General features: G+C 40.8%; 1 protein-coding gene across 1 annotated transcript in view; it reads left to right on the plus strand.

Annotated features, from left to right (window-relative positions):
- Positions 1-250: 250 nt before the first annotated feature.
- Positions 251-14,386, plus strand: part of TCEA1 (transcription elongation factor A1) — a 42,673-nt gene continuing 28,537 nt past the window's right edge. Inside the window, exons 1-2 of the mRNA XM_049633392.1 lie at positions 251-478; positions 13,618-13,680. Coding sequence (XP_049489349.1) covers positions 416-478; positions 13,618-13,680 — 126 coding nt within the window. The 5' untranslated portion in view covers positions 251-415. The remainder of the gene's footprint in view (positions 479-13,617; positions 13,681-14,386) is intronic.

Genomic DNA, 14,386 nt, shown 5'->3' on the forward strand with positions numbered 1-14,386 from the left:
GCCGTCGGGCCGGAAGCGCACGCGCGGCAAAACTCGGCCCCGCCTCCTGCAGACTTTTACAACCGCCTGGCGGGAAGCTCTCCCGCCCCGTTTGCGCCTCTTCTCATTGACGGCGCCTCGGTCGACGCCCGTCTGGCGGGAGCCTCGGCGCGCGGGTTCCCAGCGATCCGCCGTCGATTGGCAGTGCCTGAGCGGCGCGCGCGGAGCTCGACTGGCGCTGCCTGCGGGGGCGGAGTCGCTGTCTCGGCCGCCGCCACCGCCGCCGCGGGCTTGGTTTGCGAGGAAGGGCCTAGGCCCGGGCCTGCTGTGGGGGGCTCGCCGCGCGCCTGGGCTCGCGTCCCGCCGTCCCCTCGGCCCCAGCTTCGCCCACTTCCGGACCCAGACGGGCTGGGCGCGGGGAAGACCTGCCGAAGCCATGGAGGACGAGGTGGTCCGCATTGCCAAGAAGATGGACAAGATGGTGCAGAAGAAGAACGCGGTGAGCGCGGCGGGCGACGCGGGCCGGGAGGGAGGCCGGGCGGCTGGCGGGAGCCGGACGTGGCGGGCCTGGGGCCGGGCCCTCGGGGGCTCCCGGCCCGCCCCCGCCGGCCCTTCCCGCGGGGGAAGGCGGCGTGGACCGTGCCGGCGTCCTGGGGCAGGCGGCGGGGCCCCGCGCCGCCGGCGTTAGCACCCGTTCTGGGTACTTCCAAGTCTCTTCGTTGTGAGTACAGAGTCGTCAACCTGATCGAGGGTAGATTTGCTCGCCAATTACTTCGCTCATTTAGTTTAAGAATCGAGGAGTGTAGAAAGCCCTTCGCAGTTTGGGAGGATTCGTTCCCTTTTCCGCGATCGCTGGCTAGCAACTAAAAATAACATCGCATGGGGGTTTGTGAGACGTTCTGGACCTCGAGCGGATGAGTTCCAATTCCTGTATCTTAGTTTTTAGAAGAATGCTAACCACGCACTTGATTTATCTCCATCACGCTACAGGTTTGTTTAGCAATCAGAAAGGCAGAGCATGCTAGTGTCTTTGGCAAGTTGCTAAGTGTGTTTTTCAAAAGTGGATCTTGTTAGGTGGTAGTGTGTAAAAGAGCTATGGTTAAAACGCACGCCCTCAGGGGTACTAACTGGTAGATGCATTTGGACAGCTGTCATTGCTGAGTACTCTTAAGTGGTTTACAGTTAATACCGGTGGCGTTATCTTGTTAATCGATAAAGTGTGTGTGGATGTGAACACGTTGTGGTTTGTGTGAAGTCTTCCAGTTTTGCATTTTTTTGTCCACCACTGTGTGTACTTTCAGTCCTCTGATGCAGTGTCACCTGTTTTCAGCTAAAACTCCATGATTAGGTCTTCGCCTGAACTTATTCCACCCTGCTCAGTACATTTTCAGCATCCGTGTATCTGAAATAACTTATTCCCGTCTACGAAATAAATTTCCTGTCAAATTAATGTGCAGGAGAAAGAGGATGCTCTGATTTGTACAGCACTTTGGAATTCCAAAGCATCTGTGCAAAATTCTTTACAGACCCACGACACAGCTACGGTGTACCCATTTTGCAGAGTAAGAAACTGAGTCAGAGAGATTAAGTAGTTCGCCCACTTAAATTAAGTACTGAGCAATTTGGATTAAGCTAGGACCCAGGTTTTCTACTGGACAGCATGCCGGAGCAGAAAATAGTGTTAAACGCTGAATTTTTAAGACTTTGTATATAGTCTCTTCCTCTTTTTTTAACAGGTGCATTGCCTGGCATGTAATTTCATACCTCGTTAATCTGTATTTGCAATTTTGGCCTTTTAAAATATTTCCTGTTTGTTTTCTGTTCCAGACATTAACCTTTACCATTTAGTTTTCTCATTGATATGGCTCTTTCATTTCCCCACTGCAAGTGATGAGATTTGGTTATTTAACAGGCTGAGCATTTATTTTGTTTAAACTGGAAAAGTTTTTTTCTTTGCCTGGAGTTCCCTGGATTCCCACAGTAGAAGCTCCTTGGGGGAAAAGGCCTTTTGTTGGGTACCTTTTTTCTCTACTCAGGCCATAATGTGTATCCATTAATCATCTAATGATTGTTTTCTTTCCTTGTAATAGGTGTTTCATAAAAATGACTAATTCCTTAGTGGATAAATATGGAGAAGACCAGTTTGTATTTATTTGCAGTTCTCAAGTTACAAGCAAATAATGAGTCTGGGTGAGAATGAGGAACTACTTTACAGACACTCCTCAAATCTCATTTATCTGATAGTTCAAAACTTTACCAATATGAAAACTTAACCCCAAAAAGAAAGATAAAATGACTGGCTCTTTTCTGTTTTTTGTTTGTTTGTTTTGTTCCTTCTCCTTTTCCCTGTATATCTTACAGAAATTCAAATTGGCAAATGAAATAAAGAGAAAGGGGTCTTGAATGATTCTCTCTTTGCCTTCCAAAGCACATCATTCCACAAATAGCTTTTTTAAAAATTAAAAAAAAATTTTTTTTTAATGTCTATTTATTTTTGAGAGTGAGAAAGACAGAGCATGAGCAGCATGAGCATGAGGGGCAGAGAGAGAGGGAGACACAGAATCCGAAGCAGGCTCCAGGCTCTGAGCTGTCAGCACAGAACTCATGGGGCTGGAACTCATGGACTGCAAGATCATTACCTGGGCCGAAGTCAGACTCTTAAGTGACTGAGCCATCCGGGGCCCCTAAAAATTTTCTTTAGAGAGCGTGAGAGCATGAGCAGGGGAGAGGGGCAAAGGGAGGGGGGGGGGGAGAGGGAGAGAGGGGGAGAAGGGGAGGGATAGAAAATCTTAAGCAGGCTCCATGCTCAGTGTGGAGCCCAACGCCGGACCTGATCCCATGGCCCTGGGATCATGTCCTGAGCCGAAATTAAGAGTTGGACGCTTAAGCGACTCAGCTACCCAGGTTCCCCCACAAAGAGCTTTTAAGGAGGTCAGTAATTTAACAGAAGTTGTTCTGGGGTTTGTAGGATTATGGTAGATTTGTTTCTCCCTCTTTTTTTTTTTTTTTTTTTTGTGGTGGGTGGTTTCCAGTTTTTTCTGTGAGCTTTTTTTTTTTTTTTTTTTTAATTTTTTTTTATTTTTTTAAAAAAATTTTTTTTTCAACGTTTTTTATTTATTTTTGGGACAGAGAGAGACAGAGCATGAACGGGGGAGGGGCAGAGAGAGAGAGGGAGACACAGAATCGGAAACAGGCTCCAGGCTCCGAGCCATGAGCCCAGAGCCTGACGCGGGGCTCGAACTCACGGACCGCGAGATCGTGACCTGGCTGAAGTCGGACGCTTAACCGACTGCGCCACCCAGGCGCCCCTTTCTGTGAGCTTTTTAAAATATTAAAAAAAATTTTTTTAATGTTTATTTTTTTTTGACAGAGAGTGAGAGAGAGCATGTGTGAGTTGGGGAGGGGCAGAGAGAGAGAGGTAGACAGAATCCTCTGAAGCAGGCTCTAGGGTCTGAGCTGTCAGCACAGAGCCGGATGCAGGGCTCGAAATCACGAACCGTGAGATCATGACCTGAGCCGAAGTCCGACACTTAACCAACTGAGCCACCCAGCTGCCCCTAAAATATTACTTAACGCTAGGGGTGCCTGGCTCAGTTGGTTAAGTGTCGGACTTTGGCTCAGGTCATGATCTCATGGTTTGTGGGTTCGAGCCCGGCGTCGGGCTCTGCTGACAGCTCAGAGCCTGGAGCCTGTTTCAGATTCTGTGTCTCCCTCTCTCTCTCTGCTCCTCCCCTGTTCACACGCTGTCTCTGTCTCAAGAATAAATAAACGTTAAAAAAATTTATAAAAAATATTAAGCTATGAAAAAGTAAACTTTGCTTGAAGAATAGTAGTTGTCCTCTTGAATTGACAAGTTTAAGTGCTGTTGTTGCATATTGTTTTGTTTTAATAAAAAGGTTAGGTGTCACATTTAAGTAATAATAAAAACAGCTACTATTTATTGAATTATTACTCTGAGCCAGGTATTCAGCTAAGTATTGCCTACCTATTCCTCAGTTTTACAAGATAAGTATTCCAAAAGTAAGGAAACTATTTGGAAAGTAAAGTGAGTTGTCCTAAACCAAATAGCTAGAAATGAAGAGGTGAATCTAAATCTGTTTTGTTTAAAGTCAGTACTATGTTAAGCTGCAATGTCTCTAGAAGACCCGGTTTTTGAAACTTGCATGGGTGCAGTTAAGTGAATATAAGGCCAGGAAGTAAGGGTGTTTGTTATTCTGGGGCAGGAAGGTTTCCATAAATATCCAATCAATATCCTGACCTTAGTATTTATCCAGAATGTTGCCCTATCTGTATAATTGATCTTAAACAGTGTTAGCAGTTTTACAAGTGCCCACTCTGAGGCCTTGATGAGCCACGTAAGTTAGTTCCAAATATTCAGATACTCGTTTTTTTTAAACTATCACTTAAAAAAAATTTTTTTTATTGTGTATTCCTTTTTCTAGAGAGAGACACACACACACATAGAGCATGAGCAGGGGAGGGGCAGAGAGAGAGGGAGACACAGAATCTGAAGCAGGCTCCAGGCTCTGAGCTGCCAGCACAGAGCCTGACGTGGGGCTCGAACTCAGGAACCGTGAGATCATGACCTGAGCTGAAGTCGGCCGCTTAACCGACTGAGCCACCCAGGCACCCCAGATACTAGTTTTTTTTTTAAGTTTATATATTTATTTTGAGAGAGAGCGCATGCCAGTGGGGGAGGGGCAGAGAGGTAGGGAAAGAGACTCTTAAGCAGACTCCATTCTGTCAGCACAGAACCCAGCTCGAGGTTCGAATTCACGAACTGTGAGATCACGCCCTGAGCTGAAATCAAGTCAGATGCTCAGCTGACTGAGCCACCCACGCACTGCTGGTATTTGTTGTTTTTTTTTTATAATTTTTACTTGATGTCAATAGGCAAGTCTGACTCCTAATCTGGGTTCAAATCTTGGCTCTTCTGAACTTTAGCAGTGTGATCTTAGGCAAGTTCCTTAGCATCTTTAAAATGTCTTTTTTTTTTCTTTTGGTGGTAAATTGGAGATGACTTAGTAAAGATTAGATGAATATGAAATTCTTGACAGTGCCTAAGACATGGTAAGGGCTAAAAAACCTTGTGTGTTTTTTTTGTAAAGGATTTATGACATGACTGTAGAAGAAGGAGTGAGGTAACTTAGAAGTTTCAAATTCATAGATTTTGTAAGTAGTGTTGAGCTTTGTTTATTATGATTTTTTCGCTGAAGGCTCAGGACTGAGTAGAATTCAGTTGTTAGGAGAGAAGTTGAAATTATATGTCACAATACAGGAGCTGCTATACATGGAATGTACTTTTTTTCTTTTTTTTAATTAACATTTTATTTATTAGAGAAAGAGGCAGGGAGGGGTAGAGGGAGAGAGAGAGGGGGAGAGAGAGAATCCCAAACAGGCTCTGCACTGTCAGCACAGAGCCTGATGTGGGGCTTGAACCCATAAACTGTGAGACCATGATCTGAGCTGAAATCAAGACTTAGATACCTAACCTACTGGCCACCTAGGAGCCCTAAAATTTCTAAGTCTTCTACCTGATTTGAAGAAAAAACTTCAGTTTTCATATGAGGGTTAGACTGATTAGTATAAATCAAAATTTAGAATGACTACACATAATTTTTAATTTTTTTATTAAAATTTTTAAAAATGTTTTATTTTTTAAGAGAGAGGGACAGAACACAAGCAGGGGAGGGGCAGAGAGAGAGGGAGACACAGAATCCAAAAACAGGTTCCAGGCTCTGAGCTGTCAGCACAGAGCCCAATGTGGGGCTTGAACCCACGAACCATGAGATCATGACCTGAGCTGAAGTTGGATGCTCAACGGGCTGAGCCACCCAGGTACCCCTGACTACACACAATTTTTAAAAACAGCCTTATTAAGATATACAATACAGTTCACCCCTTTAAAAGTGTACAATTTGGGGCACCTGGGTGGCTCAGTTGGTTGAGCATCCGACTTCGGCTCAGATCATGATCTCATGGTTTGTGAGTTCGAGCCCTGCGTTGGGCTCTGTGCTGACAGCTTGGAGACTGGAGCCTGCTTCGGATTCTGTGTCTGTTTCTTTCTACTCCTACCCCTCTCTCTCAAAAATGAATAAACATTTAAAAAAAATGTAAAAAAGTGTACAATTCAGTGGTTTTTAGTATATTCACAGATTTGGGTAGCTCTCACAACACTAATTGAAGAGCACTTTGATCACTCCAAAAAGAAACCTGTACCCATTAGGTAGTCACCATGTATCTCCCCCGCAACCGCTTATCTGTTTGTCTGTGGATTTGCTGCTCTGGACATTTTCTATAAATGGACTTATGCAACGTGTGTTTGTATAAATGGAATCACACAATATGTGGTCTTCTATGACAGGCTTCTTTCACTTAGTGTTTTCAGGATTCATCTATACTAACAGCAAGTATCAGTACTTTGTTCCTTTGTGTTGCAGAATAGCACTCCACTGTACTGGTGGACATACCACATTTTGTTTATTCATTCATCATTTGATGGACATTTTGGGCTGTTTCCACTTTTTGACCGTGATGAGTAATGCTGCTAAGAACATTTCGTGCAGGTGTTTGTGTGGACATATGTTTGTTTTTTGGTTTTTTTTTTACTCTTGGGTGTATACCTAGGAGTAGAATTGTTAGGTCATATAACTATGTTTAACCTTTTGAGAAATTGACAAACTGTTTTCCAAAGTTGCACGATTTTAAATTCTTATCAGCAGTTGGTGGGCGTTCCATTTCATGGAGTCTTCATCAACACTTGCGTGTTTTTTGATTATAGCCATCACAGTGGGTGTAAAGAGGTGTCTCATTGTGGTTTTGATTTGCATTTCTCGGATGACTAATGATGGTGAAAATTTTTCATTGTTGGCCATTTCTATATATATTTGGAGAAATGTTCAGATCCTTTGCCCATTTTTAAGCTCTTTGTATTTTTGAATTGTAAGAGTTCTTTGTATTCTGAATATTAGACTTATGGGAGGCAGGATTTGTATATATTGCCTTGCATTCTGTGGGTTATCTTTTCACTCTCTTGATAGTGTCTTTTCTTTCAGTTTTGATGAAGTCAATTTTATATATTTTTTCTTTTGTTTGGTGTAGAATAAGTGCACATTTGAGATGACATAATAAAATTATAATTTCTAGTATATAGTGATGTTCCTGAGCCATAATTCAAATATTTACAGTGTTTCCTTTAAAAAAAAATGAATAGCATCTTAGTTTTTTAAGTCTTGAAATCTTATAATTCTTACTGAGAGGTGTTTGAGTTGATTGAGGTTAAATAATGCTTACTCAAAATGCTGGTTTATGGCTTTTTGAGAATATTGTTATGATGGAAGTAGATAAATCTTTTTATCTCTTTGTATCCCTTATCAACCATATCCTACATGTCAGGCACTCTATTTCAATACTTCATATGTTTTTTATTACTCCATTTGACCATTTGAATTCTTCTAGGTCAATGTATTATGCTGTCCTACATATGAAGAAACTGAAGCTTGAAAAAGAAATAACATTCTCAAGATCTTATGTTTAGGAAATGGCAGTGCATAGATTTGAATTTCGATCTGATATATATATATGTATATATCTCTATATCTGTCACGCATATCTATACACACATACATATGTATAGATAAGTATGTGTGTGTGTTCTTAACTGTATATTCCATGTTGCTTCCTTCTCCATACATCTCCTTGAGGAGTATGTTTGTGTCCTATACAAAGTTCTATATGCTGTGTGCTAAGTACAAGTTTGAATGCAATATTTTGTAAAAGTACTTGTTTCTGATGACAGATAGTACCAACCGTGTAATAAAGTCATGTGATAGTATTGTTTATTCTTCAGCCAGTACTGTGAACTAAATTTGACTCTGGAAGATAAGGTAGAATCTTTCTTTCTCTTGCATCATTATCTGTAGGAGATGCTGCAATCTAATAGACTTGACCTTTAGAGGCAGGTGATTATTGGGGAAGGATAGAATTTAGTTTCTTGTTTGGTAATGCTTTTCACCCAAGTTCACAGAGCAGAACTACTACCAGTGGACCTAGGAAATGGAGAGAGCAGCGGTGTGAGGGTCAGGAGATTATAATTCTTGTCCTTTTGTATTACCTATCAGTTGGCCAAGTCACTTTCCTTTTCTGAATTTGTTTCTTTGTATAATTGAAGTTTTGAAGTAGATATTCAAAGGTTTGTGTTTATTTTAAATTCCCTGAAGTCGCAAAAGATTTGTCTTGCTCACTGTTGTCTCCTCAGAGTTTGGTACACAGTGTTAATATTTGTTGAGAGGCATACGTATAGTTTGACAGAAGTGAGTAGATTTCACCTTTTTTAGTTAGTAATAATCATATGACTGTGCAGGTTTCCTAAATTGTCTGGATTTTCAATTCCTCTTCTGTAAAATGGAGAGAAAAAGATTGCCTTTTTCTATAGGGTTTATTGTGAAGATGGAATTGCATGTATATATACGTGCGTATACATACAAATGCACATATACATACACACGTATACAAAGGGCTTCCCATGATGCTTGGCACATAGTAATATTCAAAGAAGCTTTTGTCACTGAATTAATATATATGATCATCTGTTTTTTGCCTTTTTGTTCATTCAGATTATCATAGTTGTTTATTTCTTAAAGAACCGTGATTGAAATATTCATCTTATTTGGCCAGAACACAGTGTAATTATGAGAAAGGTCGTAGTGTCATCCAGTTAATGTTATTTTGCTTTTTCTTCCTTCCATAGCTTGTATCTCTAATTTCGGTCTCACCAGAGAGATCTGAGTGTAAAGGGAGAGTGTGATGAAATTAATGCAAATCTTATCTGTTGCTTGGAAAGCAACTTAAACCTTATGCCACATTGCTGATGTGTTAGAAGAATCAACTTTATATGTGGCAGACAGCATGATGTAAGTCTAAGGAGACCCTGCATTTTCAAGGACTCCTAGAAGTGTGGTTCTTTATCTTCCTCTCTAATTGATCCTAGGTCAGAAATGGATTGGAAAGTCCATGGAGGCATAGGTAGAAGAAAAATGTCTATGGTAGTTATAGGATACAAGTCCACAATCTCGTAATCAAAACTTTTAGAGTCTGATATATTTGAGAATTCCAAAATTGTCAGGTTTAAAAAAAAATTTTTTTTTTAATGTTTATTTATTTTTGAGAGAGACAGAGTGTGAGCGGCGGAGGGGCAGAGAGCAAGGGACACACAGAATCTGAAATAGGCTCCAGGCTCCGAGCTGTTAGCACAGAGCCCAACGTGGGGCTCGAACTCATGAGCTGTGAGGTCATTACCTGAGCCGAAGTCGGATGCCTGACCAACTGAGCCACCTGGATGCCCCTCAGGTTTTTAAAAATTAAAAAAAAAAATTCATATTTTTAATTTATTTATTTTAACCATGTTTATTTATTTATTTTTAATTTACATCCAAGTTAGTTAGCATATAGTGCAACATGATTTCAGGAGTAGATTCCTTAATGCCCCTTCCCCATTTAGCCCATCCCCCCTCCTACAACCCCTCCAGTAACCCTCTGTTTGTTCTCCATATTTAAGAGTCTCTTATGTTTTTTCCCCCCTCCCTGTTTTTATATTATTTTTGCTTCCTTTCCCTTATGCTCATCTGTTTTGTATCTTAAAGTCCTCATAATGAGTGAAGTCATGTGATATTTGTCTTTCTCTGACTAATTTCGCTTAGCATGATACCCTCTAGTTCCATCCACGTGATTGCAGATGGCAAGATTTCATTCTTTTTGATTGCTGAGCACCTCAGGTTTTATTAAGATAATATGGTACATACATTATATATCTTCAACAGGATCTGGGCAGTTCCTAGTAATCAGACATTAACTTTTTTTTTTTTTTAATTTTTTTTTCAACGTTTTTTATTTATTTTTGGGACAGAGAGAGACAGAGCATGAACGGGGGAGGGGCAGAGAGAGAGGGAGACACAGAATCGGAAACAGGCTCCAGGCTCCGAGCCATCAGCCCAGAGCCTGACGAGGGGCTCGAACTCACAGACCGCGAGATCGTGACCTGGCTGAAGTCGGACGCTTAACCGACTGCGCCACCCAGGCGCCCCAGACATTAACATTTTTATAGTGAAATGTGGTACTGTCACATGAAGTGGGATATATAGAACATAAATGGTTTTACGTACGTTGAGATTAGGTGTTGTTGGCAAATGAGTTTGTTGAAAATCTGTGAGAAATCTTGCTTTTCAAAGGTTTTCGGTTTGGGGATTTATAGACGTGGGATTGAAGAACCCATTTGCTCGCAAAGATGTCATTTCTGTAGAATTTCTGATTAACAGTAAATTTAAAAGTCAATGTTGGTTTTCTTCTCTAACACCTGCAGTGTTTCACTGTTTTTAGTTACCTCTAAAAATAATTTGTAGAATTTTAAGATCAGAAGGGATCTTTAAGAAGTAAATCGTTAAAATCCTTCATAATAAAAAAAACAAAACAGGTGCCTGGGTGGCCCAGTCGGTTGAGTGTTCAACTCTTGTTTTTGGCTCAGGGTCATGATCTCATGGTTTGTGAGATTGAGCCCTGTGTCGGCCTCTGTGCTAAGTGTGGAGCCTGCTTAGGATTCTCTCTTCCCCCACTTTTCTTTTTCTCTCTCTCGTCCCCTCTGCCCTTCTCCCCTGCTCACACTCTCTTTAAAAAACAAAAACAAAAACAAAAAAAATCCTTCATAGTAACCTGTCTCATAATTGTTTTTGAACTTAAGTTTTAAATTAAAATAATACACCTGTTGCCAGAAGGAAAGTTAATGTTTTTTTATTCTCCACAGCTGAGTCTGATGTCTGTCAACTTTATTTTTTTAAATTAATTAATTAATGTAATCTCTGCATCCAACATGGGGCTCTGACTCATGACCTCTGAGATCAAGAGTTGCATGCTTTACCCACTAAGCTAGCCAGGCACCCTGATGTCAAATTTATTTTATTTTACTTATTTTTTAAGGGTCAGTTTTTTTTTTTTTTTAAGTTTATTTATTTACTTTGAGAGAGAGAGCGCATACCCAGGGGAGGTGCAGAGAGAGAATCCCAATCAGACTCTGCACTGTGGGGCTTGATCTCACGACCTGGAGATCATGACCTGAGCAGAAATCAAGAGTCAGAGGTATAACTGACTGAGCCATCCGGGTGCTCCTGTCAAGTTTAAATGGAAAAATTACATGACTGGAAGCCTTGACTCAATTTTATATTTAAGAAATATGATAATGCCATGAGGGTTCCGTGCTTGTTTCTTCCTTGGGGGTACATGTTGAGGGACATGCTCTGGGGCTTTCTATTTCCCTGGGGTATGCTGTGTTTCATTGATTCGTAGGGTGCCTAGTTTTTGTATTTTACCATTTCAGAAAGCAGAATGAGTTACACATATATTGTCGACCAGATGGCTATTGGGATGTACTTTCACAGGCAGAACATCAAACCCAGCATCAACATTTGCAGAGTGGGTGTCAGTGGCTTGGAAGAAACTCTTAAAGACATTAGTGGAGTGCTCTTTGAACCTTAGGGAACCAAATGGTTGAAGAGCAGTGGGGGTGAAAACAACTAGCTCTCTACACACTACAAAGCCAGGTAAGAGCTAAAGGCTTTTAGCTCTTTGATGGCGGCTTCTTCTTCTTTTTTTTTTTTAATGTTTTATTTATTTTTGAGACAGAGAGAGACAGAGCATGAACAGGGGAGGGGCAGAGAGAGAGAGAGTGAGACACAGAATCTGAAGCAGGTTCCAGGCTCTGAGCTGTCGGCACAAAGCCCGGTGTGGGCCTGGAACCCATGGGCCATGCGATCATGGCCCTGAGCCGAAGTCAGACACTCAACCGACTGAGCCACCCAGGCGCCCCTTTGATGGCTTCTTTTATGAAATGCTGCATTACTACTGTTTTCTCTACAACTTTTTTATGGATAAAAACAGATATAATTGAATCTGAGTCAATAAGTGATTCATAATCATTGGATTCTGAATGTGAAGTAGTTTTAGAAGCACCTTAGCTAATTTATTTTGCTTATGTTTTTCTTTTATGTATGTAAAAGGTGGTACATGATCAAAACTTCAAGTTTACAAGAATTATAAAAGTGAAGAAGTGATAAGAAAATACTATGATAGTTTAATAGTTTTTTTATTAGTGGCATATAGAATAATGTGTACAAATATAGTACATTAAGTGAATATTAAACTAAGTAAAATATGATTAAGTGAGGGTATTAGATTAAATATGATACATAAATCAATATCAAATTGGAATATTTGGCCACAAGGTATAAGGTGGTGCTGTTGCTTCTCATTTCATTCCTTTTTTAATTTTAGGTGCTTTATGTAATTCTTTTAGGAGTCTTATTTTGTTCTGTCTTCATCATCTATATGGGAGTCTTTGATTCTAGATGGCAGTGGATAGGCCTGTGAGCTTAACATACATCTTAATTCTGAATTTTCTCTCAGAATCTGCTTTTTACTACTCTGTAGGAATTAGGTAGACAGTACTGTTTCTGTTTTTTTTTTAATTAAACAAATTTTTTTAATGTTTTTTTATTTTTGAGAAGAGAGAGAGCGTGAGTAGGGAAGGGGCAGAGAGAAAGAGAGACAGAGAATCTGAAGCAGGCTCCAGGCTCCAAGCTGTCAGCCCAGAGCCCAACGTGGGGCTCGAACTCATGAACCGTGAGATCATGACCTGAGCTGAAGTCAGATGCTTAACCGACTGAGCCATCCAGGCGCCCCGAATTTTTTTAATGTTTTATTTGTTTTTGAGAGAGAGAGAGACAGAGTGTGAGTGGGGGAGGGCCAGAGAGAGAGGGAGACACAGAACCGGAAGCAGGCTCCAGGCTCTGAGCTGTCAGCACAGAGCCCGACGTGGGGCTCAAACGCACCAACCGTGAGATCATGACCCGAGCTGAAGTGGGTCGCTTAACTGAATGAGCCATCCAGGCACCCCAACAGCAGTGCTTTTGTGACAGATGAGTAAGAAACAGGAGACCTCAAGAGAATTCTAGTAAAGACAGGCCCTTTCCCACTCTCACTGTGTGTGAATGCTAGAGGTGCTATAGTATCTTCTGACCCCCATTCCTGCTTTTTCAGGGTTGGCTCCTTAATCAAATAGGTGTTCTTCATGGAAATGTGGGGTGTGTTATGCTACCAGGGTAAGAAACACATTTTACATTTCAAATTTGGACACATATAAACAAATATTATTTAAAATGAACTTAAACAAGTGCTGGTCATAGTCCAGTAAATGGATCTTATGTTCCTTTAATGAGTTGCAATCATTATTTGGAAACCACTACCCCTCTTTCCCTGCCCCCCTTTATGTATATATATATATATGTGTGTGTGTGTGTATATATATATGTACATATATACACATACATATGTGTGTATATGTACATATATCATCCTGGTATGCACATATATATGTGCATATATATGTATACATATATATGCACACATATATATATGCACATATATATACACACACACACACACACACACACACACACACACACACACCATCCTCATATGAATAAGTGAGCCATAGTGAGTTGTGGATGGGAAAATGTAAATTTAAATCTCTAGTTAGTCCTTGTTTTACCATCTGGGAAGTTGCGTCTGCAATTATTTTATTTTATTTTATAGGCTGGAGCATTGGATTTACTGAAGGAGCTTAAGAATATTCCCATGACCCTGGAATTATTACAGGTATGTGCTAAAATGTGTCATGATTTGGATAGGTAATTGTCCTAAAATGCCAAAACATTTTTACTACCAATAAGTTTTTTGTATTGTCCTGTTATGGTGTAAATCATTATTAACTCTTGTTTTTGTTAAAAGATGGTAACATAAATCAATAATCTAAGTTATCATTATAGAAAAAGTTGCCTTCTCAAGAAGAATAAAATCTAAATCTTCCAAGTTTGTAATCTCACCGTGAAAGGAAAGGAAGTTGGGCTCTTGGCCCTGATTTGATTTCCCAGAACCTCACTTTCTTTGTCATTGACAGCAGCTGCCATCAGGACACCAGCCTCCGGGGTGCCTTTTAGCAGCCGTTCCTCTTTTCTCCCCCTTCTGCCCTAGGAACCACTAATCGAGCCACATTTTTGTCTCTACAGATTTACCTCTTCTGGAAATTTCATATAAGTGAAATCATATAATATATGACCTTTTGTGTCTGGCCGCCTTGTTTTTTTTCCTTTGAAGATTAAAAAATTTCTTTATTTTAATTATGATCTACCCCTCAACGTGGGGCTCAAACTCGTGACCTGAAGATCAAGAGTCGCATGCTCTCCCGGCAGAGTCAGCCAGGTGCCCCTTTGGCCTTCACTCAGCATACTTTTCAGGGTTCATCCATGTTGTAGCCTGTTCCCTTTTATGGCTGAATAATAGTCCACTGTATGGTCACACCACA

This window comes from Panthera uncia, chromosome F2 (assembly GCF_023721935.1).
Source record: "Panthera uncia isolate 11264 chromosome F2, Puncia_PCG_1.0, whole genome shotgun sequence".
NCBI lineage: Eukaryota > Metazoa > Chordata > Mammalia > Carnivora > Felidae > Panthera > Panthera uncia.